Source organism: Euleptes europaea, chromosome 19 (assembly GCF_029931775.1).
Source record: "Euleptes europaea isolate rEulEur1 chromosome 19, rEulEur1.hap1, whole genome shotgun sequence".
Classification (NCBI taxonomy): domain Eukaryota; kingdom Metazoa; phylum Chordata; class Lepidosauria; order Squamata; family Sphaerodactylidae; genus Euleptes; species Euleptes europaea.
Window position 1 is genome coordinate 10,592,438 of NC_079330.1, and position 24,051 is coordinate 10,616,488.

The 24,051-nt window shown below is 47.9% G+C and overlaps 1 protein-coding gene across 1 annotated transcript in view; it reads left to right on the forward strand.

Annotated features, from left to right (window-relative positions):
• Nucleotides 1-24,051, forward strand: part of VPS13D (vacuolar protein sorting 13 homolog D) — a 117,486-nt gene that overhangs the window by 12,423 nt on the left and 81,012 nt on the right. The window contains exons 12-29 of the mRNA XM_056864951.1: nt 353-535; nt 2,202-2,332; nt 4,495-4,567; nt 6,132-6,302; nt 6,805-6,935; nt 7,925-8,057; nt 8,826-11,036; nt 11,654-11,802; nt 12,292-13,329; nt 13,810-13,900; nt 14,793-14,919; nt 15,957-16,137; nt 17,075-17,257; nt 17,741-17,749; nt 19,642-19,846; nt 20,994-21,204; nt 22,290-22,461; nt 23,487-23,593. Coding sequence (XP_056720929.1) covers nt 353-535; nt 2,202-2,332; nt 4,495-4,567; nt 6,132-6,302; nt 6,805-6,935; nt 7,925-8,057; nt 8,826-11,036; nt 11,654-11,802; nt 12,292-13,329; nt 13,810-13,900; nt 14,793-14,919; nt 15,957-16,137; nt 17,075-17,257; nt 17,741-17,749; nt 19,642-19,846; nt 20,994-21,204; nt 22,290-22,461; nt 23,487-23,593 — 5,506 coding nt within the window. The remainder of the gene's footprint in view (nt 1-352; nt 536-2,201; nt 2,333-4,494; nt 4,568-6,131; nt 6,303-6,804; nt 6,936-7,924; nt 8,058-8,825; nt 11,037-11,653; nt 11,803-12,291; nt 13,330-13,809; nt 13,901-14,792; nt 14,920-15,956; nt 16,138-17,074; nt 17,258-17,740; nt 17,750-19,641; nt 19,847-20,993; nt 21,205-22,289; nt 22,462-23,486; nt 23,594-24,051) is intronic.

A 24,051-nucleotide genomic window follows, 5' to 3' on the forward strand; every position in this document is an offset into this window, starting at 1 on the left:
TGCGTTGTGTGAAGAAATACTTCCTTTTGGCACCAGGAAAGGTGTTGGTGGGCGCTGCGGCACCCAAGGGCTCCTCTGCTCTAGAAGAAATGTGCTTTGTTGCTGCATCATTGCCACACACAGAGAGAGGTGTGTATGTTGTAGGGCTCATCTAACTTATTAAGGAACCACTGTGGTGTAATGATTTTCCTTTATCCCCTAGAAGCTCCTTGATCCATTGATCTCGAGCAGCGTAATTTTAAATCTAATGGGTGTAATGATTATAGGGAATGGCTAGGATCTGGGAGATAAATGTTGGCAAGCCTGGCTGTTCTCTTTAAAATCTCTGCTGCGTTTCTTCCCTTTGTTTTAGGCGCAGATGAATTTTTCGACCTGAGCGCCGACGCCTCTGGCATCAAGCACCCCTTCACGAAGCGGGACCACGTCTTCGCCAAGCTAAACCTCCAGCTGCAGGGCGGCTCCGTCACCTTGCTGCATGCAGAGAGGCGGAGCCTGCGAGCCACGGAAAGAGCTTTCATGCAGTTGGAATTTTCAGGTACCGAAAGACCCCCCCCCCTTTCTGTGAAGCCTTTTATGCTTTCACAGCACTGTTGGCCAGTCACCAGCATTATTTTGGGCCCCAGTGAAATTGGCGGGAAATGCGTGCTATGCAGAGTAGGTTTCCAACTGGACGAGAAGGAGCAAGGAAGGAATACAGGGCCCATTTCGACATCCAGCCTTCTGAGAATTGAGAATCCTTTCTCAAAGGAATACTTGCTTTTGTTTGTTTGCTTGTTTGTATGTTGGGTTTTTATGCTGTCTATTCCAAGTCAGGCTCAGAGCGGCTCACCAAACGACGAATAAAGTAACCATAAATTCACAATTAAAAACTAATTGCATCACTTAAAACCAGCCGCCCTGAACCCCATTATCTTTGTCCCTTGAAAAATACAAAAACCGTTTCAGAGTACTGATCTGTTTGCATAGTGGGCTGTTTACTGTCCACCCTTGTTTGGTGTCACACATTTTATCCAACAACTGGAGTCTGGGTCTCAGTGCTGCGGGGCCCCTCGTTCTGTTGCATGACAGGTGACAACGCTGTCGACTGGTCTGAAATTAGTAGGATTGCCAAACTCCAGGGGGTTTGGAAATTAGCACAGAAACGAAAAAATATAACAAGGTGAAAAAATCTATTGAATACTACAACAATATACAAACAAACGCTCTAACAATGCCTAAATAACTATCCTAATACTAATATATACAATACAGCACTGAGACTCTTCCCGGAGGTACCAGTTTTTGGACCACGGTGAAGCTTGAAGTTTTTAAAGACCTGTATTCAAAATAAGAGGACATTAAGCTACTTTGGAGCTACACCAGAATTCACTGTATTGTATATATTAGTATTAGGATAGTTATTTAGGCATTGTTAGAGTGTTTGTTTGTATATTGTTGTAGCATCCAATAGATTTTTGCACCTTGTTATATTTATTCGTTTCTGTTCTGATTTCTAAACCTATTAGGTATAGGTACAGAGGTGTCTTTTTCTCAGTAACCTCCAGGGGATGGCTGGAGATCTCCTGCTATTACAACTGATCTCCAGATGACAGAAATCAGTTCCCCTGGAGAAACTGGCCCGCTTTGGAAGGTGAACTCTGTGGCATTATACTCCATTGAAGTCCCTCCCCAAACCACGCCCCTCTTCAGCTCCACCCCCAAAATCTCCAGGTATTTGCCCAACCTGGAGCTGGTGATCTAGAAATTAAGGAAGTAAGAACTGGATCAGATGAATGAGCCATCTGCTCCTTCATCCTGTTTCTTGTACCAGCCAACCAGATGCTCTTGGAAGGCATATCAGCAGGCCCTGTAGCCCAGAGCCACCTCTCTGTGTTCCTTCCTAGCGGAGTAGTGTTCAGAGGTACACTGCCCCCATACATGGAGTTTCCAATTGAGCCATCATGGTTAATTGACGTCAATGGATAATGTCTTCCATGCGTTCTTTTGTTCTCTTGGTAGCCATCTCAGGTGGGGTCCGACACTAAATCCCCTGGCAGTGAGTTCCACATACTCACTACGATTGGACGCTAGAAGAACTTCCTTAATCTAGTGCCCGCCGACTTCATTGTATGCCTGCAGAGGGAGAAAAGCGCTCTATATATCTCCAGTTTCTCCACCCCGTGCATGATTTTATTAAGGGTCTCTTTGTGTGTATTTTCCAGGAGTGACAATCCTAGCAGAATCCCTTCCTCGCCGCAATTCGTCCCTTTTCAAAGTTCAGCTTGGCAGCCTCTTCCTCCGAGATTTAGCGACGGAAGGATCCATCTTCCCAGTCCTGGTCTTCCCAAATCCTGTAAGTTGATATTCATGCGATTGGAACGGTGGCAGACCCATGGGGCTGGATCCTGTCAGCTTTTCTGCTCTGTCTCGCCCGTTTTCCCTGCCTTCCTTGCAGGCTTGTGTGGATTTTGGTCTTTGGAGCGCACCCTCCAACTCTAGCATAGCTTTTTTGATGGGTAAAACAGGGCCTCTCCTCTCTCAAAACTCTCTCAGCTCCACCTACCTCACAAGGTGTCTGTTGTGGGGGAGGGGGGAAGGCAATTGTAAGCTGCTTTCAGCTTCCTTTCGGTAGAGAAAAAGCAGGGTATTAAAAACTCTTCTTCCTCTTCTTCGCAAGAGAAGCATGAGAACTGTGAAAGTACTTGCATGGGTTCTTGTAACAGCATTTGTCGATTGGCATTAGCGGCTCGTGGCCTTCCTCCCCCAATTCTTCAGGTGCTGCTCCTCATGGTGTAGTGGTTAAGAGCGGTGGCTTGGAGCTGTGGACTCTGATCTAAAGAACCAGGGTTTATTCCCCGCTCCTCCACATGAGCGGCAGACTCTAATCCAGTGAATTGGGTTGGTTTCCCCACTCCTACGCAGGAAGCCAGCTGGGTGACCTTAGGCTAGTCTCTTCGAGCTCTCTCAGCTGCACCTACCTCACAAGGTGTCTGTTGTGGGGAGAGGCAGGGAAGGTGATTGTAAGCTGGTTTTATTCTTCCTTAAGTGGTGGAGAAAGTCAGCATATAAAAACCAACACCTCCTCCTCCTCCCTGGTTGCGGCTCCGTTACCAAGATCTGGGACCTCCGAGACGATTAACTCGGGGAAAAAAACATTGGATGGGATTCAGCCTTGGCAATGTTAAATAGCGTCTGGCTGTGAATTGGCGAGGGCCTGCCCTTGGCTCAGCTTCAGGCAAAATTCTTAGAAGGTGGCTGGTTCCCGTACTCTTTGCCAAAACAGCCTGGGATAAACCGCCCTGAGCCCTGCTTCGGTGGGGGGGGGGAGGGGGGTCTAGAAATGTAACTAAATAAACACCAGCAGTTAAAACGCTTAGGGCTGTTTAGCTTGGAAAGAAGGAGGTTAAGGGGAGACATGATAGAGGTCTATAAAATTGTGCACGGAATGGAGAGAGTGGACAGGGAGAAGCTTTTCTCCCTCTCTCGTAATGCTAGAACGCAGGGTCTTCTGCTGAAGCTGGAGGGTGAGAGATTCAAAACAGATAAAAGGAAGTATTTCGGCACACAGCACATAGTTAAATTGTGGAACTCCTTGCCCTAGGATGTGGTGATGGCTGCCAACTTGGAAGTCTTGAAGAGGGAAGTGGACTTGTTCATGGAGGAGAGGGCTATTCATGGCTACTAGTAAAAATGGATACCAGTCATGATGCACACCTATTCTCTCCAGGATCAGAGGAGCATGCCTATTCTATTAGGTGCTGTGGAACACAGGCAGGATGGTGCTGCTGCAGTCGTCTTGTTTGTAGGCTTCCTAGAGGCACCTGGTTGGCCACTGTGTGAACAGACAGCTGGACTTGATGGACCTTGGTCTGATCCAGCAGGGCTTTTCTTCTGTTCTTCTGTTCAGGAAGTCGAATTCAGTCCCAACTAGGAGAGGCCGGGGTCTTTGCAGCTGGTCATAGACCTGAGGATTTGTAGCACAGTAGTGGACTTTTGTGGATATATTTTCATTCCGTTATTAATCTTGAACTAACTCCCCTAGTCTTAAGTGTCTTTGGAAGGAAGTCTCATTGTTTTCAGTGGGACTTAGTTCCAAGTTATTTATTTTACCTACTTCTTTCATTTGTACCCTACCTTTCTCTCTAGCGGGGACCCCAAAGTGGCTTACAGTATTCTCCACCCCTCCCTTCTGTCCTCACAACAACCCTGTGAGGCAGGTTAGGCTGAGAGTGTGCGACTAGCCCAAGGTCACCAGCAAACCTCTGTGGCAAAGTAGGGATTTGAACCTGTGTCTCCCAGATCCTAATCCAACACTAGCCACCACACTGTCCTTTTCATGTTTTTCTTTATTTTTAATTGCGCTGGAGGAATATATTGCTATCAGCTGTACCAGTAAGTCACAATTCTGGGGAGAAACTGTTGCGCTGATGAGAAAACGTAGGAGACCTTCTGCCTCGAAATGTGAATGAGACTTACTTCGGGAACATACGATGATCTTTTCTTTGTTCTCAATAGCAAAAAGAAGTTGGCTGCGTCTCTTCCATTGGTCTCCAAGCGTCGTCTTCAGATACGAGTAATCAAAGCACTGGTAATGCTTCCATTTTTTGCAACAAATCTCGACTTAATGTCAGGACACACCTGTACCTGAATTCTGTATCCAGGAGTCACAAACAAGCCAGGGTGCCTTCTAGCATGCAAGCTGTCTCACCTTCTTCCCCTTGCGTCCCACACTGGGCAGAAGCCCTACCTGGCCCCACCCTAAAAACACTTGGTGGGTGCCAGAAAAGGTGTCGGAGGGCACCGTGGCGCCCACCGGCACCACATTGGGAACTCTTGTTTTAAGTAGTGGCGAAGCATTGGTCTCAAGAATGCAAGACAGTAAATTAGGCCCTGCTTCGCTTAGCAAAAGCCAGCGTGGTGTAGTGGTTAAGAGCGGTGGTCTGGAGCGGTGGACTCTGAGCTGGAGAACTGGGCTCGAATCCCCACTCCTCCACTTGGGCGGCGGACGCTAATCTGGTGAACCGGGTTGGTTTCCCCACTCCTCCATATGAAGCCAGCTGGGTAACCTTGGGCTAGTCACAGTTCTCTTAGAGCTCTCTCAGCCCCACCTGTCTCACATGGTGTCTGTTGTGGGGAGGGGAAGGGAAGATGATTGTAAGCCGGCTTGATTCTCCCTTAAATGGTAGAGAAAGTCATCATATAAAAACCAACTCTTCGTCTTCTTGTGGGGAGGGGAAGGGAAGATGACTGTAAGCCGGTTTGATTCTGCCTTAAGTGGTAAAGAAAATCAGTATATAAAAACCAACTCTTCTTCTTCATGGTATGCGCCATGAGACAGCAAACCAAGCAAGGTAGCGTGAAGTCAGCGTTGTCTTGAAAAAGGATAATTTTTCAGATGAATTAGATAGACTTTTTAACAAGAGCGCATTCATTCATTTCCTTTCATACGGTCATTTGACCAGCATTATAAAAATACAGCGATGCATACCATAAGACTTACCAACAAAAATAAGGCAGATTTATGGACAAACCAGATGACACTATTAGAATAAAATATGACCATTAGTAAAATAGATAAGTTAAAAATTACTGCTGTGATTTCCAAGCCCTACATGTTAACATGCAGTATCTAGCATACCCTGACCTGGATGGCCCAGGCTAGCCTGATCTCGTCAGATCTCAGAAGCTAAGCAGGGTCAGCCCTGGTTAGTATTTGGATGGGAGACCACCAAGGAATACCAGGGTTGCTGTGCAGAGGAAGGCACTGGCAAACCACCTCTGTTAGTCTCTTGCCATGAAAACCCCAAAAAGGGGTCGCCATAAGTCGGCTGCGACTTGACGGCACTTTACACACACACACACACACACACACACACACACACACACACACACACACACACATCTAGCAACATATCTCGAGATGTGGGGATTGTTGCCTGCTAACAGGTGGTCCACTCTGGTTTTGTCAGATTCTCCCGAGCAAAGGATCAATCATTTTACTCCTCACCTCCTTGAACAAGAGCTCTTTTTTTCGCTGATTCTTCATGTGTATTGAAAAGCAGGCTCCTTTTTATGGCGCTCCAGTTTTTGTTTTTTGTATGGAGCTTTGTGACTTTTTCTGACTGTGGCTCTTGCGTTGTGCTTTGGTTCAGCTGCCGACCCTGTCGTCCCAGTGTTCGAGATGCTGTACGAGAGGAACCCGGCCCGCAGCAGTTTCGAGAGGCGCCTGGAAGTCAGCACCAGGCCTCTGAACATTATTTACAATCCGCAGGCCATTAAGAAAGTGGCCGATTTCTTCTACAAGGGAAGAGTTCATACCTCAGGTTAACCTTTTTTTGTTTTATATCTGTGTTGGTTTTTTTGCCACCAGGGGTAATCAACCTATATGAAGTGCCTAAGCAGTTAGGCACTGTATAAAAATGTGCATTTAAAAATCCACAAAAATCCTCCACAAAATAACATCATTGATGGTTATAGTATTGACTCAGGTGGACTGATCTGGAGAACCGGGTTTGATTCGCCATTCCTCCACATGAGCAGAGGAGGCTAATCTGGTGGACTGGATTTGTTTCCCCACTCCTACACACGAAGCCAGCTGGGTGACTTTGGGCTAGTCACAGCTCTCGTAGAGCTCTCTCAGCCCCACCTACCTCACAGGGTGTCTGTTGTGGGGAGGGGGAAAGGTGATTGTAAGCCACTTTGGTTCTTCCTTAAGTGGCAGAGAAGGTCGGCATATAAAAACCAACTCTTCTTCTTATTGTTGTTGTCTGGTCTATAAATGTATAGACAAAATAATGCGTCCTCTTTCTGTGTCTCTTGGTGCAGGTTTTGGATATCAGTCGGAGCTCGAGCTCAGGGTGGCCGAAGCTGCTAGGAGGCAATATAACAAGCTCAAAATGCAAACCAAGGCGGAAATCAGACAAACCATTGACCGTTTGCTGGTGGGAGACTTCATCGTAAGTGAGCTGAAAATGAGCCTAATGGTTGCTAATGGGGAGCCTAACGGGGAGGTGCAGAGGAACTTCATGTAAAGCCAGCCCATAAATGAGAAAAACGGGAGAATAACCAACGGGGCCTGCATTGGCATAGAAAGAACAAACTATTCATCATTATTCATTTATATGAACGTAGATCAGCCAACACCAACAGAAGCCCACAAGACAGAGACAAATAAAAACAATAGAAACACAATTGAGCCGAATCATTGCTTTGTTTCTGCACCCAGCGGAATTGCAAGGGAACTTAACGTAAGGCCAGCCCGTGAATTAGAAAAAGGACCAGAACCAACAGGCCTACATTGGCTTGAAAAGAACAAAAGCTATTCATCATCGTTCATTTATTATGATCATACATTAGGCAGCACCAACATAAGAGCACTAGCTAAACACAAATAGAAAACAATAGAAAACAGCAGAAGGTATTTATCATCGTTCATTCATTACGGTCATAGATTAGCCAACACTGCACAAGCTAAACCCAAATAAAAAACAATCAGCACAAATAAAAACAATAAATATGCTTAACTTCATTGAACACTAATTTTCAATAATACAAAGTGGTTGCAGAACGATTGAAGCATCTGCTAATTCACATTTTGCCCACGTTTTCACATTCGAGATAAAACAGGTGTCTGAAAACATGGGCAAAACGCGGGAAAATGCAGGGGAGAGCAAGGCGACCCCTGACGGTTGGAAACAGCATGCACAATCAGTACAAAGACCCAGCGTCTTCGAAGGGGTAACGGCGAGGGAAACAGCCATGCATAAAAGACTTTGTTACACGTAAAATATTTAATGCACAACTGAACCTGATTTAATTTCCACTGGTGGTAAAATTCCAGGTTTCAACACGATGTCTGAAAAACAGGCATTTATGATGTTTATAAATAGAAAAATGTTTTAAGAGTTCAAAAACCCCTCAAACTGTCCTTTTCCTCCCATTTCAGGAAGACAGTAAACGTTGGACTGTGTGCCTTGATATATCTGCCCCTCAAGTAATCTTCCCCGATGACTTTAAATTTGCGGATCCGGTTTTAGTGGTGATTGACTTGGGAAGAATGTTACTTACCAATTCTCGAGGTATGGTCTGAGCAAATATTAACAATATGCTTATTTGTTGCTAGTTGGAGGGAAAGGGTGGGGCAAAGATTCAGATAATTCTAATTTCCCTTTTTAATAGCTTTATTAGTGTTTCAGTTTAATGTTCGGTTCAATGGTTGCCTTTACTGTTGAAAGCAGGAGGAAGGGTAAGCTGTAATATCTGCTCCTTTTTTCCATTCCTGATCCACAAGGTAGCTGAATTTTTAAAATTATGCATGATATGGGAAGAGTGGACGGGGAGAAGCTTTTCTCCCTCTCTCAATACTAGAACGCAGGGTCATCTGCTGAAGCTGGAGGGTGAGAGATTCAAAACAGAGGAAAGGAAGTGTTTCTTCACACAACGCTCAGTTAAATTGTGGAACTCCGTGCCCCAGGATGTGGTGATGGCTGCTAACTTGGAAGGCTTGAAGAGGGGAGTGGACATGTTCATGGAGGAGAGGGCTATCCATGGCTACTAGTCAAAATGAATACTAGTCATGATGCATACCTATTCTCTCCAGGATCTGAGGAGCATGCCTACTATTGTAGGTGCTGTGGAACACAGGCAGGATAATGCTACTGCAGTTGTCTTGTTTGTGGGCTTCCTAGAGGCACCTGATTGACCACTGTGTGAACAGACTGCTGGACTTGATGGACCTTGGTCTGATCCAGCATGGCCTTTCTTATGTTCTCATGTTGAAGTTAGACACATGCAAACGAATATTCACTCTGATCGGTCTTTTTCTCTCCCATCTTCTCAATTTCTAGAGGAGCATAAAAAGAAGAGTCCAGAGGGGCCGTCACTGGATCTAAGCGAACTGAGCGATGATGAATACATGACGCCTCTCGCCACTCCTCCCAGCACCCCGCCTCCAGAAGCCAGCAGTAGCAAAACTCCTGAGTTCGCCGGGGTCGAAATCAGCGAAGAGCAGCTGCATGCCCACCTGATGAGTAAAAAAATGTACGAGACCTACAGCTTGTCGTTCATGGATCTTCAGATCATGGTTGGGAGAGTGAAAGACAACTGGAAGCACGCTCAGGACAGTGATGTCGGCCCGACGCACGTGGTGGAGAAATTCAACGTTCACTTGCAGCTGGAGCGGAGGTTGATATATACTTCGGATCCCAAGTACCCTGGAGCAGTGTTGTCCGGGAATTTACCGGATTTGAAAATACACATCAACGAGGATAAAATAATAGCCCTGAATAACTGTTTAGGAAGGCTGAGCACATCTGAAAACGAAACCTCCAGTTCTTTTCACTTAGGGAAAGAGACGATTTTCACAGATCCAGACCAGCGCGGAAGCTTGCATAGTTCAGTCATGAGTTTAACCCAGAGCGTCATCACAGTGGAGCAGCATACGAAGGAAGTCCTTGTCGAGTCTCAGCTGCTTTTGGCGGAGTTCAAGGTGAACTGCATGCAGCTGGGTGTGGAGAGCAACGGCCGTTACATCTCAGTCCTCAAGGTTTTCGGCACGAATGCCCATTTTGTGAAGAGGCCTTACGATACAGAAGTCTCGCTCACTGTTCACGGATTGCTCTTGGTCGACACCATGCAGACGTATGGCTCCGACTTTGACCTCCTTGTGGCTTCTCACAAGAATCTCCGGTTCGACGCCCCGACGGGAAGCCTACGGGATAGCAGGGCGCAGTCCCCTATCGGAGGACCTTGCGAGGCCCAGCCAACAGAGAGAAACGGCTCGATGGTAGCACAGCCTGCAGCACTAAGCGACTTACCCGGCACATTTCCTCCACATGATGAATCCTTAATTAAATTGGAGTACCAGTTTGTGAGTGCAGAATGTCCGTCTATGAACTTGGATAGTACTCTGCAAGTGATATCTGTGCAGATGAACAACTTGGATATCATTCTTAACCCAGAGACCATAGTTGAGCTGATTGGCTTCCTCCAGAAATCTTTCCCAAAGGAGGAGGACTCTAGCCCTCAGCCGTTAATGGCCCACTTGGAAAGAAGCCTCAGTGACCAAGAATCCTTCCAGTCGACCCACGCCCAATGTACAGAAGTAGCGGTGGATATCCACTCATTAAACATTCTGCTCCTTCGGACTATTACAATGGTAAATGGAGAAAAACTCGGCAGGAAGATTGCAACAGCGAGCATCGGGGGCACCAAAGTGAACGTCTCCATGGGTAGCAGGGTGGATGTCAATGGGTCTCTGGGTTGTTTGCACCTTATGGATTTGACCCAGGATAACATTAAAAACCAGTATGTTGTAAGCATCGGGAACACTGTAAGGTATGAAAATTTCATTTCTGACATGGGTGACTTCAAGCCAGCGTTCCTTCAGTTAGATGATGCCAACAGCCTTCCGGACGCTTTGAGCTTCACATTTGTCGAACGGTCGGAAGAGGAATGTTCGCTTCACCTCCGGATGGCGTCTTTGCATTACAACCACTCGGCGAAGTTTCTGAAAGAGATCACCTTATCCATGGACGAGCTCGAGGAGAACTTCTGCAGCATGCTGAAGAGCGCGGCAACCAAGGTGACGACCGTCCTGGCCACTAAAACCGCCGAGTACTCCGAAATGGTTTCTCTGTTTGATATGACCCCTCGACCGAAGGACTCCTTTTACTTTGAAAGTAGCGAAGGGGAGGAGCTCCTGCAGCCGCGCCTCAAAAGTGAAACCATCAAGCTGGTTTTAAACATCAACATCGAGTCCCCAGTTGTATCCATACCCCGTAAGCTTGGCAGCCCCGAGTTGCTGGTGGGGCACCTCGGGCAAATATCCATCCAGAATTTTGTGGTGGGAGAAGACAAGTCAATGAGCGACAGGCTTCAGGTGGAGATCAGAGATATCAAGATGTATTCCTTAAACAGCAGTCACTTGGCAGGCAAGAAAGAAACTGCTTCTGAGATGCCACGTGCAGTGCACCCTCCGGGGCCTGCCAGCATCAGCAGCCAGGAAGATTCTCATTTCACTCGGCATGATTTCTTTGAGTCGTTGCATAAAGGTCATGGTAAGTTGCACAGCTGACTCAGCCTTTCATCCTTCCGAGATCGGTAAAAGGAGTACCCAGCTTGCTAGGGGTAGACAACTGGGGGAGGCAATGGCAAACCACCCCGTAAACGTAATCTGCCTAGTAAACGTCGTAATGTGATGTCATCCCATGGGTCAGGAATGACCCGGTGCTTGCACAGGGGACTACCTTCACCTTTTAAGTGGCACAAGCTCTCCCGCTTTGCTCGTCTCCATTTTGATTGTGTTGGCGAACATGCTTGAACATGCTTGCAAGAGAAGGCTTACTGTCCTATCATCCTATTTTATTTTGGTTGATTTTATTGATTTAAAACATTGGTTAGCCACCTTTCTACCCTATAGGAACTCACGGTGGCTTACAATGTAAATAATAATAAAGGATAATAATATCTGTTTAAAAAACTAGCATTAAGAACGGTTCCTAGTTTACAGACAAATGCTACAGACGCTGTGCCCTTTCAATAGATAGATTCGAGTCCAGTTGCATCTTAGAGACCAACAACATTTTCAGGGTATAAACTTTTGAGAATCAAAACTCCCTTCATTGGATACCAAGTAATATCCAGTAACATCACCTTTGTGCCTCCTTAATTACAGCTTTTCATATTTTGAATGATGCTACGATCCAGTTCAGAATGGAGAAGATTCCTGTCGAGAGGGATGCGGAGCTGACCTTCTGTACAGCCGAGGATGTCGAGACTTCAAACATTATGAGAATCGAGGGGAAGTTTGTTAACCCTTTGCAGGTCGATTAAATTTCTAACACTCCCCCTTTCCCCTCCAGTAGATAGAGCTTCATTTTAGGTGGCAAATGTTTAAATGAAAACGAAGCTAAACAGAAGAAGCGTGGTGGCACTTTAAAGACTAACACGTTGCTTTCATGAGTCAGAGCCGACTTGCATCTGATTAATTTATAATTTGGACATTTATTTTATGCTGCTAGTAGTGTGATTTTTATGGTTTATATTTTTATACTCAGCTGGGTGTTTTAATGCTGGCTTTTAATTATCATCTCTCAATGTTTTGTTTTTATTACTTTTATATTGTAAGCTGCCTCAGACAGTTTTCTGGTAGAGGGGTGAATATTTTCTCCCCCAAATCAACAAATGAATACGAGTCAGGGTTCCCCCCCCCCCCGAACCATGAGATGCTCTTGTTTGGGTTAATGGAATGTATCAAAAACCGAGAAAATGTTGGACATTCTCTCTCTCCCCCCCCCCCGCTCTTGAATGCAGGTGGTATTGGCAAAACATGTATATGAACAAGTTTTGCAAACTCTCGACAACTTAGTTTGCAGCGAAGATCTGACAAAGCCCTCGTCTGCCTTCCCATCTACCACTGATCCCTCTTCCGGTTCCCCTTCTGCCTCGCTCCGAAGCACGAGCTCCGACTTCTCCACGAAGGAAAATGGACTTTTCAGCCATTCCAGCTTTTCTGCTGCTTCCAGCAAATTTACTCCTGCCAAGGAGGTGTCACAGTCTTTCACCCAGATCCAGGCCAACTTCCATATTTCTGAGCTGCAGGTCCAGCTAAGCGGCGACCTCACGCTCGGAGCCCAGGGTCTGGTGAGCTTAAAATTTCAGGATTTTGATGTTGAGTTCACTAAAGATCACCCTCAGACCTTGTCCATCCAGATTGCCTTGCGGTCTCTGCTGATGGAGGATCTTCTGGAGAAGAACCCAGATTCTTTGTACAAGAACCTCATGGTGTCCCGTGGAGCTCCCAAACCGTCCAGCTTAGCTCACAAAGAGTACCTTTCCCAGTCTTGCCCCTCCGTTTCTAATGTGGAGTATCCGGAAATGCCCCGTTCCCTCCCTTCACACATGGAGGAAGCCCCCAACGTCTTTCAGTTGTACCAAAGGCCTAGTTGCGTGTCCCACAAGAAACGCAAGGACAACGTGGATTCGGGCTGCCCCTTAACTCCCCCTCCTTCCCCAACGGGAAACAAGCCGAGCGCCCCTTGCGGAAAGAGCGACTTCGACGATTCCTTGGTTCACATCAATATGTTGTTGGTGGACAAAAAGCACCCGGCGTTCGTGTCTTGTTACGGCAAAATCAACCGCAGCATTGACGTTGACTTCAACTGTTTAGACGTCTTGATAACTTTGCAGACCTGGGTGGTGATTCTGGATTTTTTTGGGATCGGATCCACCGCCGAGAACCACAGCATGAAGCTGCAGCCGGGAGACGTCCAGCAGGCGGCGAAGTCAGAAGTGAACGTCTTGTCCGATTTGGAATTTCAAGACTCTGTGAACACCAAAGTGGACCTGAAGGTATGAGAGATACCTTTAATATTGACGACTGTTGTCATGGAAAATCATTTTATTCACAGCATGCAACTTTTGAGTAGTCATGTTTTTGATGGGACCGTGAGTTTTTTAAAACTGTGGTTGCCTTCGTGGTTTAGAACCAGGCAGTGGTTTGATTCTGAGCAGCAGTTGAAGCTAATCTTGGTTCAGGAAGCAGTTTTCCTCCAGGCCAGATTGACCAGGAATCCTATAGGGTTTTCTCCCCCCCCCCCAATCTTCTGGGCATGGAGTAGGGGGGGGGTCACTGGGGGTGTGGGGGGGAAGTAGTTGTAAATTTCCTGCATTGTGCAGGGGGTTGGACTAGATGACCCTGGAGGCTCCTTCCAACTCTATGTTTCTATGATTCTATGGATTGGATTGAAGAGCAAGAGTAATACATTAGTAGCCCTGTGAAGTCAGGCCATTTTGTGCATGGGGCCAATCTCATCTTTTCTGCTTAACCAGGTCCATTCCCTGTCCTTGGTTCTGAATAAGGCGACCACTGAGCTTGCTAAGGCGAGCATCTCCAAGCTTGCCACCCACGTGGAAATGATTGGTGAGTGTGTTATCTTCTTTCTAAGGAGAGGGGAGGCTTTAGCTACTGCTATGGCTCATTGGAGCGGTGGCGTTTGATCTGGAGAACCAGGTTTGATTCCCCCACTCCTCCACATGAGCAGCGGAGGCTAATCTGCTGAACTGGATTAGTTTCCCCACTCCGCCACATTAAGCTAGCTGGGTGACCTTGGCCTAGTCACAGTTCTCTTAGAGCTCTCTCAGCCCCACCTACCTCACAGAGTGTCTGTTGTGGGGAGGGGAAGGGAAGGTGTGAATCTTCCTTAAGTGGTAGAGAAAGTTGGCACATAAAAAACCAAGTCTTCTTCTCCTTTATCCTCCCAAATCAGTTCTTGCCTTTGAACTAGTTTCCATTTGCCACAGAAGCCTTTTAAGCAGCATGTTTAAGTAGGTTTCAGGTAGGTGCTATCTCCTGTTTTATTTTTTAACTTGGATCCTAGTGATTCTTTTAAATGCTTACTGCCTGAAGTATTTCCTTTTGAAAACTGGCTTAAATAAAACCGACATTAGACCGGTGTGGTTTGTGTGAATCCCGTAACCTCCGGTGCTGCCAAACTGAAAACCAGATGGAGGATTTGAGCCGCTCAACATTCAGATTGGTTTTGCTGGAGGAGGAGGTCTCCAAATTCTCATCTCGCACAAAGATGCAGCCTCCCCGGTCCTGAATTAACTTTAAGTGTGTTTGGGAGCAGGTGGTGAGCGCCCCCTCACTGGCAGTCTTTAAGCAGAGGCTGGACAAACACTTGTCAGGGATCCTCGAGGCTGATCCTGCATTAAACAGGGGCTTGGACTGGGCCAAGGTCACCCTTCCGGCTCTATGATTCTATAAGCAATATTCTGTCCAGTTATCTCAGAATGGTATTCTGTTCACGCAGAAGGTGACCTGGCCCTTCAGGGGAGCATCGGGAGCTTATCTCTAAGCGACCTCACCTCGCACGGGGAACTTTACCGAGAACGCTTCACTACCAGCGGCGAAGAGGCGCTCATCTTTCAGATCCACAAGTAAGTGCTGGAGGTTTTTCTTGTTTTTGAAGGGATTCTGCAGGGTCCGTTTAAGGATTCCAAAGCACCAGAAGGTTCTTTCTCTGGGTTTACAGTGGCCGCCTGTAACATTGGAAGGACTCCCGCGCTTCCCAAGGATCTTTTTCTTAACCATTTGTATGATATTTATAAGGGTCTGTTGATACTCAAGGAGAAATATATGCTGTAGTAAAGTCACAGTCATCAGTCCTTCCTAAAATTCATGTGCTCTGGTCCCTTCCTGTGGGATCTCACACAAGGGTGCCTCAAGGAGGGTTCTTGGGGGTAAGGGCTAGATGTCAGGACTCTAGTTTTTAAGCTCTAGTTTTCCAGCCCTGCTTTTCTGTGATTTGAAATGTGTTCTGTTCCAACGCAAAGTGTTGAACTTCTTTTGCTCAGTCTTGCCCAATTCCCCTTCTTACCACAGCTCCTGTGCCGCATGGGGCGGTCCCATGATCCCCTCATAGGCATTTGTGTGGCAGAGGCCAGAAGCAGGGCTGGATCTCGGGGAGGGGGGGGGCAAGTGCCCCTGGTGCAAGGAGTGGGGGCGCAAGCGTGGGCATGGAGAAGAGGGTTTCTGCTGTGGCACGGGTGCAGCTGCCCACCCGCAGCCCAGCTGGTATGCGTGCCAACGCCCAGCATGAAGCCACCCGTCCTTTATTGTCACCCGAGCCTACAGCAGCTGCGCACGAGGCCAGGGGGCGGGTGAGCAAGCACATGGCGTTGTTGTGGCAGCCTCCCCTGGGGCCATCAGTGCCTAGCTCCAGTGCACGCACATGCGCGTGTGGCACACACCCTCCCTCCCTTCCCCCTGCCGCAGGTGCTCCTTCTCCCAGCTCTGTGTCTGGCCAGAAGGAAGCCCCCTCTAGCCTTTTCCACTGGGCAGAATAGGTAGATGAGTCCACGGCATCGGTGTCCTGGCAGACCCCTGATACCGGGCTCGTCTGGAGTGACCAGCTGTCCACAGTGGGTTTGAACGATACCCCATGGAGCTCCCCGAACTTCTCCTCCCTTGCCAGGTACAGCCAGCCCGATCCCCTGCTGCAGAGAGACGATGACATGCGTGTGAGCCTGCGGATGGCCTCGGTGCAGTACGTCCACACCCAGCGCTTCCAAGCGGAGGTGGTGTCTTTCATCCAGCATTTCACTCAGCTCCAGGACGTATTGGGGCGCCAGAGAGCCGCGATCGAAGGGCAGACGGTATGCTCCCTGCGGGTTTCCTTTGCAGCACGAGTATCACTCGCTCCTGAAAGCAGGGGTAGATTCTTCTAGCCATCAGAGGTCATTACATTGCAGAAACAAATAAACAGTTGCAAGACATACATTCATTGGTTGTTACCCATCTCAAACCTGTGGATTTATTTTATTTATTGACTTCATGTATACCCCGCCTTTCTTCCCAAAGCGGCTCACATCACTCTCCTCTCCTTCATTTGTATCGGCACAACAACCTTGTGAGGTAGGTTGGGCTGTGTGGGACTGGCCCAGATCACCCAGCAAGCTTCCAGGGCAAAGTGGGGATTTGAACCAGGTCCTCCCAGATCCTAGTCAGGCTGCCCAACTACTACTCTATTCTGGCTGTTGACTATGAGTGGGTTTAGCAGTTCCAGGGAAATGGCGTATTCCCAGTGTTTCAGAAGATGGAACATTCGCCACGTTATGACCCAATGGCAAACCTCTCTCAAGGAAGGAGAGCCAGCGTGTCATAGTGGCTAAGAGCGGCGGCCTCTAACCTGGAGAACTGGGTTTGATTCCCCACTCCTCCACACAAAGTCTGCTGGGTGACCTTGGGCCAATCACAGTTTTTTCCGAACTCTCTCAGCCCCACCTGTCTCAAAAGGCGTCTGTTACAGGGAGGGGAAGGGAAGACAATTGTAAGCCGCTTTGAGAACCCTTAAAGGTAGAGAAAAGCAGCATATAAAAACCAACTCTTCTTCATACATAGGAGAAGCTTGTGTGTCCCGGGTAATCTGAGTTAGTTCTCGACTTTTAATTCCATGAGGGGAGGAGGCGGGAAGCGCGGGAGCCAAGCGACAAGCTTGGTTTGTGCCCATTATTACTTAGCCTCATCAAAGGAACCCCGAGTGAGTTTGTGTCATCGTGCGGTACTCTTGAGACGACTTCCGCTTGCCCTTAGGTAAGAGACCAAGCCCAGCGGGCCTCCCGAGTGCTGCTGGACATCGAAGCGGGGGCCCCTGTCCTCCTGATCCCTGAAAGCTCCAAGTCCAACCACCTGATCGTGGCCAATCTTGGCAAGCTGAAAGTCAAAAACCGGTTCCTCTTTGCCGGCACCCCGGGCACCTTCTCCCTGAAAGATAAGGTGAGGCTCTCAACCCCTCGTATTTTGCTTGTCGAGCGCTAGGTATTGCAGCCAAATCGAGCAGGCGCTGAAGATTTCATGTGCGGTCGCTTAGCTCTGGTTGTAATGTCTCTGTTCCTTCCTTTTCTTGAGGATTTGATTTTACAAAGCAGCGCGTACAAGGACCCCATTTTATGTGAGGTATTTCAGACCGTCCGTGTGGAGATTCTTTTATTTTGTCCTTTTGGCTGAAACCCTTCCCCCTTCCCCCCCCCCCCCAAACTTGTGGAATTCAGCCCTTGTCCAAATCTCATTCAACATCTGGCTAACTAAAAAGTGTGGCTTGTATTTCCGTGATCTGTTGCAGAATTCCAGAAGGGTTGGTTTGGTTTGGAATGTAGTTTGCTGTGCCCGCTCACCTCTTCAGGGGAGAAATGGTTGGATAAACGAGATCTGTGAGTTTGGGTAGAATGGTTTGGGTAGAAGTGCATGCGTTTCTGCCAGCAGTCCGTTGTTCTAGAGAGATTAAACTGCCTATGATAGTAGAAGTGTTCGTGCAGAGGATGGGTAACTCAGAGAGATGTAACGGTGCTCGTCCGTGTGCACTTCGATGTGGTCCCCCAAAACTTTCACATTCAACTCTTCTGGTGAAAAGTAGAATGCTCTATCGACTGGTCAAACACTTGTCCATTTGTGTGTGTGTAAAGTGCCGTCGCCCTGACATGGATGGCCCAGGCTAGCCTGATCTCGTCAGATCTCAGAAGCTAAGCAGGGTCAGCCCTGGTTAGTATTTGGATGGGAGACCACCAAGGAATACCAGGGTTGCTGTGCAGAGGAAGATACTGGGAAACCACCTCTGATAGTCTCTTGCCATGAAAACCCTAAAAGGGGTCGCCATAAGTCGGCTGCGACTTGACGGCACTTTACACACCAACACAAAGTGCCGTCAAGTCACCACTGTCCTACAGCGACCCTCTAGTGTTTTCTTTCAAAGGTGGTTTCCCATTGCCCGCCTCCGCATGGGCTGAGAGAACTGTGAGCAGCCCAAGGTCACCCAGCAGACTTCCTGTGGAGGAGCAGAGAACCGAACCCGGTTCTCCAGATTAGAGTCCGCCGCTCTTAACCACTACACCACGCTGGCTCTACTGTCCATTTGTGTGTGTGTGTAAAGTGCTGTCAAGTCACAGCCGACTTATGGCGAACCCTTATGGGGTTTTCAAGGCAAAAGGCAAACAGAGGAGGTTCGCCGTTGCCCGCCTCTGTGTAGCAACCCTGGACTTCCTTGGCTGTCTCCCATCCAAATGCTAACCAGGGCTGGCCCTGCTTAGCTTCTGAGATCTGACGAGATCGAGCTATACCATGCAGCCTTCCCTCCCCTACTGCCCATTTGCTGAATATTATTTGGACATGTCCTTTTTTTTTTTTTTTTGCTTAACGTTAACAGATATTTTATTTAGAGATTATTTTAAAGATTTAAACCTCTTTAAAAACAACAACGTTCAAATGGCCAACCCTAGTGGCATATTTCATTACATCCTTTCCTTGCACAGAGGACTGAAGGAGGTAGACAGTCTAGTCTTCCTTGGCCTCCAGATGCACAACTCAGCAGGTAGTGAGCGGTATTACGGGGTCGGGGCCCCCGAAGAAGTGGGGATCTCACTGCTTTTTGGGAAGGTTGTTCAATAACGTGTTCATAGAATCATAGAATCACAAAGTTGGAAGGGACCACCAGGGTCATCTAGTCCACACCCTGCACAGTGCAGGAAATTCACAACTAGCCCCCAGAGAGGGGCAGGCGTCCAACAGGGTGACTGGTTTTCCCTCCTCCGTTTTATCCCCACAACAACCCTGCAAGGTAGGAGAGAGTGTGACTGGCCTGCAGTCATCCAGTAGAGTTTCCTGGCACCACAGGGATTTGAACGCAGGCCTCCCAGATCCCCGCATTACATGCTGACCGCAACATAGAATCGTAGAGTTGCAAGGGACCACCAGGGTCATCTAGTCCAACCCCCTGCACAATGCAGGAAATTCACAACTGCCTCCCCCCCCATGCTCCCAGTGCCCCCTACTCCATGCCCAGAAGATGGCCAAGATGCCCTCCCTCTCATGATCTGCTTAAGGTCATAGAATCAGTGTTGCTGACAGATGGCCATCTAGCCTCTGCTTAAAAACCCCCAGGTAAGGAGAGCTCACCACCTCCCAAGGAAGCAGGGGCTCCAGTCACAAGTGGAAGTTCTTGCGACTGGAGCTGGGGCTGTCTCTCTCCTCCCGTTCAACCGGCCGTAAATCGTGCCGCCGGTTAAACTCAAATGCGCCTCTTACGCAGCGGAACATCGCGGGGCGGCTGTCCCTTAATGCTGGAGCCGCTGGTTCTTTTGGTTTCTTTCTAGCAAGATTCCGGGCAGTTGTCTTCATCCCCGGGAACCCCAAAACACGGCTTGAAGAAAATGTCGAGCGCGGACGAATCCAAGGCGGCACCGAGTCCCTCTGATGGGCTGTTCATGAAACCGTCATCTTCGGGACCCAATTTGAGACTGAAAAGCGACCCTGCAGCGAGTGTTTCAACTAAGCCTCCGAAGCCACCCTCTTTGCTGACACCAGACAGTCCAGGTAAGTTGGATGGCCCCGTTTCTCCCCTTCCTTAGTTTTGGTGGTCGTGTTCTGATTAAGTAACAGTGATGTGATTGATTGGATTTATATGCTGCCCTTTCCTGGTCAATCCAGGCTCAGAGCAGCTAACGCCCTTATTAACACAATTTTAAAACACTCCAAAGGTATACGAAAATACAATGATGAGCAGCATTAAAACCAGGTGGCCTTAACTATAGCAGCAACCAGTACTTCCGTAAAACACTAACATCTAATGATGGCATAAGCAGCAATTACAATTTTCCATTTGTGGGAACAGCAGAGGTGGAGAAGGAGAGGAAGGGGAAGCTGGCCAGATGGAAAACCCATCACTGTTCTCAACCATATGCCTGGTGGAAAAGCTCAGTTTTACAGGCCCTGCAGAACTACTATCTTGAACACATGAAGCTGCCGTATACTGAATCAGACCCCTGGTCCATCAAAGTCAGTATTGTCTACTCAGACTGGCAGCGGCTCTCCAGGGTCTCAGGCAGAGGTCTATTCACATCACCTACTTGCCTAGTCCCTTTCACCGGAGATGCCGGGGATTGAACCTGGGACCTTCTGCATGCCAAGCAGATGCTCTACCACAGCCACAGCCCCTCCTAAACTGCTTTAAATCCCACAGGGCCCGAACCTCACTGGGCATTGCATTCCACCAGGCTGGGGCAGTGGTATATGAGGACCTAGGATATATATGTGTGTGTGTGTGTGTGTGTGTAAAACATGCTGTCAAATCACAGCTGACTCGTGACGACCCTCATGGGGTTTTCAAGGCAAGAGATGTTCAGAGGTGGGTGGCCATTGCCTGCCTCTGCGCACCAACCCTGGACTGCCTTGGCGGTCTCCCATCCAAGTACTAAATAAATAAATAAATTTTATTTGAGGCTAATGTGCCAGATAAAACAGAAACTGACCATACAGAGTAGATGTTTACAACCAAGGCCAACAAAATTAGGAATCACCCAATTTTACATTTCCGCAGATTAGGGAACATTGAGGCGACGTAGCTTCATTGCTAACTGCACAATATTCCCCAGTAGAAAGACACTCCTTAGTGGAGCATTCCCCTCCGCCACCCGAGAGTTTTGCTGGTGGAGAATAACGATTCTGGATTAATCTCTTGCAGAGGAACATGTCTGCCTGTTAGACTGCATTGTGGTTGATCTGCAGGATATGGATATTTTTGCGGCCGAGCGGTTCCCCAGAGAATATTCAAAGGCCCCGGAGGAAAGCAGTGCGGACATGACCTTCCCTTCCTACGTGGTCAGGCAGGCAGGGAGAAGCCTCTTGGCCGAACCTTTCCGACTGAAGCTGCAAGTGGAAAGAAACTTGGACAAGTAAGTTGCGCTGCTTGGCGTGGCTTCGCGTGAGCACTGTTTTCCCCTTTCCAGTTTTAGCCGGAAGGTCTTTCCAGTTTATTTATGTAGTGAAAAAGGATGCAGATGGAATCGAGCAGGTGCAGAGGAGAGCGACGAGGACGATCAGTGGCCTGGAGACCAAGCCCTAGGAGGAAACCCTGAGGGAGTTGGGGATGTTTAGTCTGGAGAAGAGGAGGTTGAGGGGGGACAGGATTGCTCTCTTTAAGTATTTGAAGGGCTGTCACTTAGAGGAGGGCAGGGAGCTGTTTCTGTTGGCAGCAGAGGAGAGGACTCGTAATAATGGGTTTAAATTGTGGGCGGGAAGGTTGGATATTAGGAAAGACTTTTTTACAGTAAGAGTTGTTTGACAGTGGAATCAGCTACCCAGGGAGGTGGTGAGCTCCCCCTCGCTGGCAGTCTTCAAGCAGAGGCTGGACAAACACTTGTCAGGGATGCTCTGGCTGATCCTGCATTAAGCAGGGGGTTGGACTAGATAGCCTGCATGGCCCCTTCCAACTCTATGAGTCTAGGATTCTATGAGCTATTGTCCTTTCATCAGGCACATTTAACATAGGTTCCTGCCTGGGAATTAACATCACAGGGAGAGGCGCTCCTGTGTGTCCTATTGACTAAAGAAGCTTGTCTGGTGGGTACACGGGAAAGGGCCTTTTTGGTGACATCCCCACGGTTATGGAATAACCCTCACTTTTGATCTTTAGGAGGTAGCTGAAGACAGGCATTAGGATGGCATTAGGTTAGTTTAGGTTTTTTCCCCGTCGATAGCTGTAAATCGTGGTTTTAATTCATGGCTTTTTATGTATTTTATGTATTTTTATGTTTTTTCTTCTGTTAATATTGTAAGCTGCCTTGACTTCCGTAAAGTAGAAAGGTGACTAATAAATGTTTCAAATAAAATAATAAATCAAAATAATAGGTTTTGTAAAGATGTCTGCCAAACCGTTCGTTTTCCTTTCGGCAAATTGCTCACGTTGCGGTACAACAAATCTGTTTTAACACTGCCGTCATTTCTTGACTGTGGATACCTTTTTTTTTTCCTCTTGCAGGGAGATAAGCCACTCAGTTCCTGATATCTCCATTCACGGCAACCTGTCATCAGTGCATTGTTCTCTGGATCTCAGTAAATATAAGCTGATCCGAGGACTCCTCGAGAATAATCTGGGGGAACCGATAGAGGAGTTCATGCGGCCGTATGACTTGCAAGACCCAAGAATACATGTGAGAACAATGCAGTTTTCCGGCTGAAAATAGTGTCTGGCATAATCAGAGTTAGTGTTGTGTTAAGGTTAGGAATGCAGGTTAATGGATGAGAGTTACTGGTGGCATATAGGTTAAAGAGTCAGATTAGGATAATTTTTTATGGAGTCATAAAATCATAGAGTTGGAAGGGACCACCAGAATCATCTAATCCAACCCCCTGCACAATGCAGGAAATTCACAACCACCTCCCCTCTGCACACCCCCAATGACCCCTACTCCATGCCTAGAAGATGCCCTCCCCCTCATGATCTGCCTAAGGTCATAGAATCAGCATAGCTGACAGATGGCCATTAAGGTAAAGGTAGTCCCCTGTGCAAGCACCGGGTCATCTTTGACCCATGGAGTGACGCCACATCCTGACGCTTACTAGGCAGACTTTGTTTACCGGGTGGTTTGCCAGTGCCTTCCCCAGTCATCTACACTTTACCCCCAGCAAGCTGGGTACTCATTTTACTGACCTCAGAAGGATGAAACGCCGAGTCAACCTTGAGCCGGCTACCTTAAACTGACTCCCGTTGGGATCGCACTCGGGTTATGAGCAGAGCTTTTGACTGCAGTACTGCAGCTTACCACTCTGCGCCACAGGGCTCTTGGATGGCCATCTAGCCTCTGCTTAAAAACCTCCAGGGAAGGAGCGCTTACCACCTCCCGAGGAAGCCTGTTCCACTGAGGAACTGCTCTAACTGTTAGAAAATTCTTCCTAATGTCTAGATGGAAACTCTTTTGATTTAATTTCAACCTGTTGATTCTGGTCCGGCCTTCTGGGGCAACAGAAAACAACTCGGCACCATCCTCCCTATTAAAAAATAGACAGATCCTTTGGGTTTAAAAAAATAGGGGAACTCTTGGATGCTGGATTGTTTGCTCCAGCGGGGGCCCGGTAGTTCATAAAATACCTGGCGAGGTGTATGCCTTAAACATGGCTGATGCTTGGAGGTGAAACCCACACCTTCTCTGCAATATTTATTCCTTCATCCTTGTAGACCGTGTTGAGTGGAGAAGTGTACACCTGCGTGTCGTTCCTGATCGACATGGTCAACGTCAGTCTGGAACTGACGAACCCCCAAGGGCATGACGGTTCGCTAGCCAGGTATGTCGGGTGGGCGGTTGTTTTTCTGTGGTCGATTTTGATGGCGGCGAGCTCTTCCAAGTTGGTACTTTGCCAACGGCAGGCCAGCTGGTGCGTCAGCCTGGGTTTCTTCAGCATCCTTTACACACCGGGTCCTGTGGGCAGCTTCAGAGAAACAGGCAAGCCCTGTGTTTTATCCTGCTTCAGATAAGAGCCAGGCCCTTTAACATCTTATTGCCAAACCATGGAAAGAAAAGTTGCCTATTTCTGCCCATCTGATCTAGCCTTGGTACTACTTGGGGGTGAATCTGAGTAGGCATGAACTATTTTATTTATTTTATTCACTTTATACCCCTCCTCCCCGACCCACTTTGGACTCGGGGCAGCTTCCAATAGCATATGTATACAAGTAATCAAAACATAGGTTAAAACACAGGATTAAAACTGCTAAAGAAGGCCCTCTATTTACACTAGCTGCA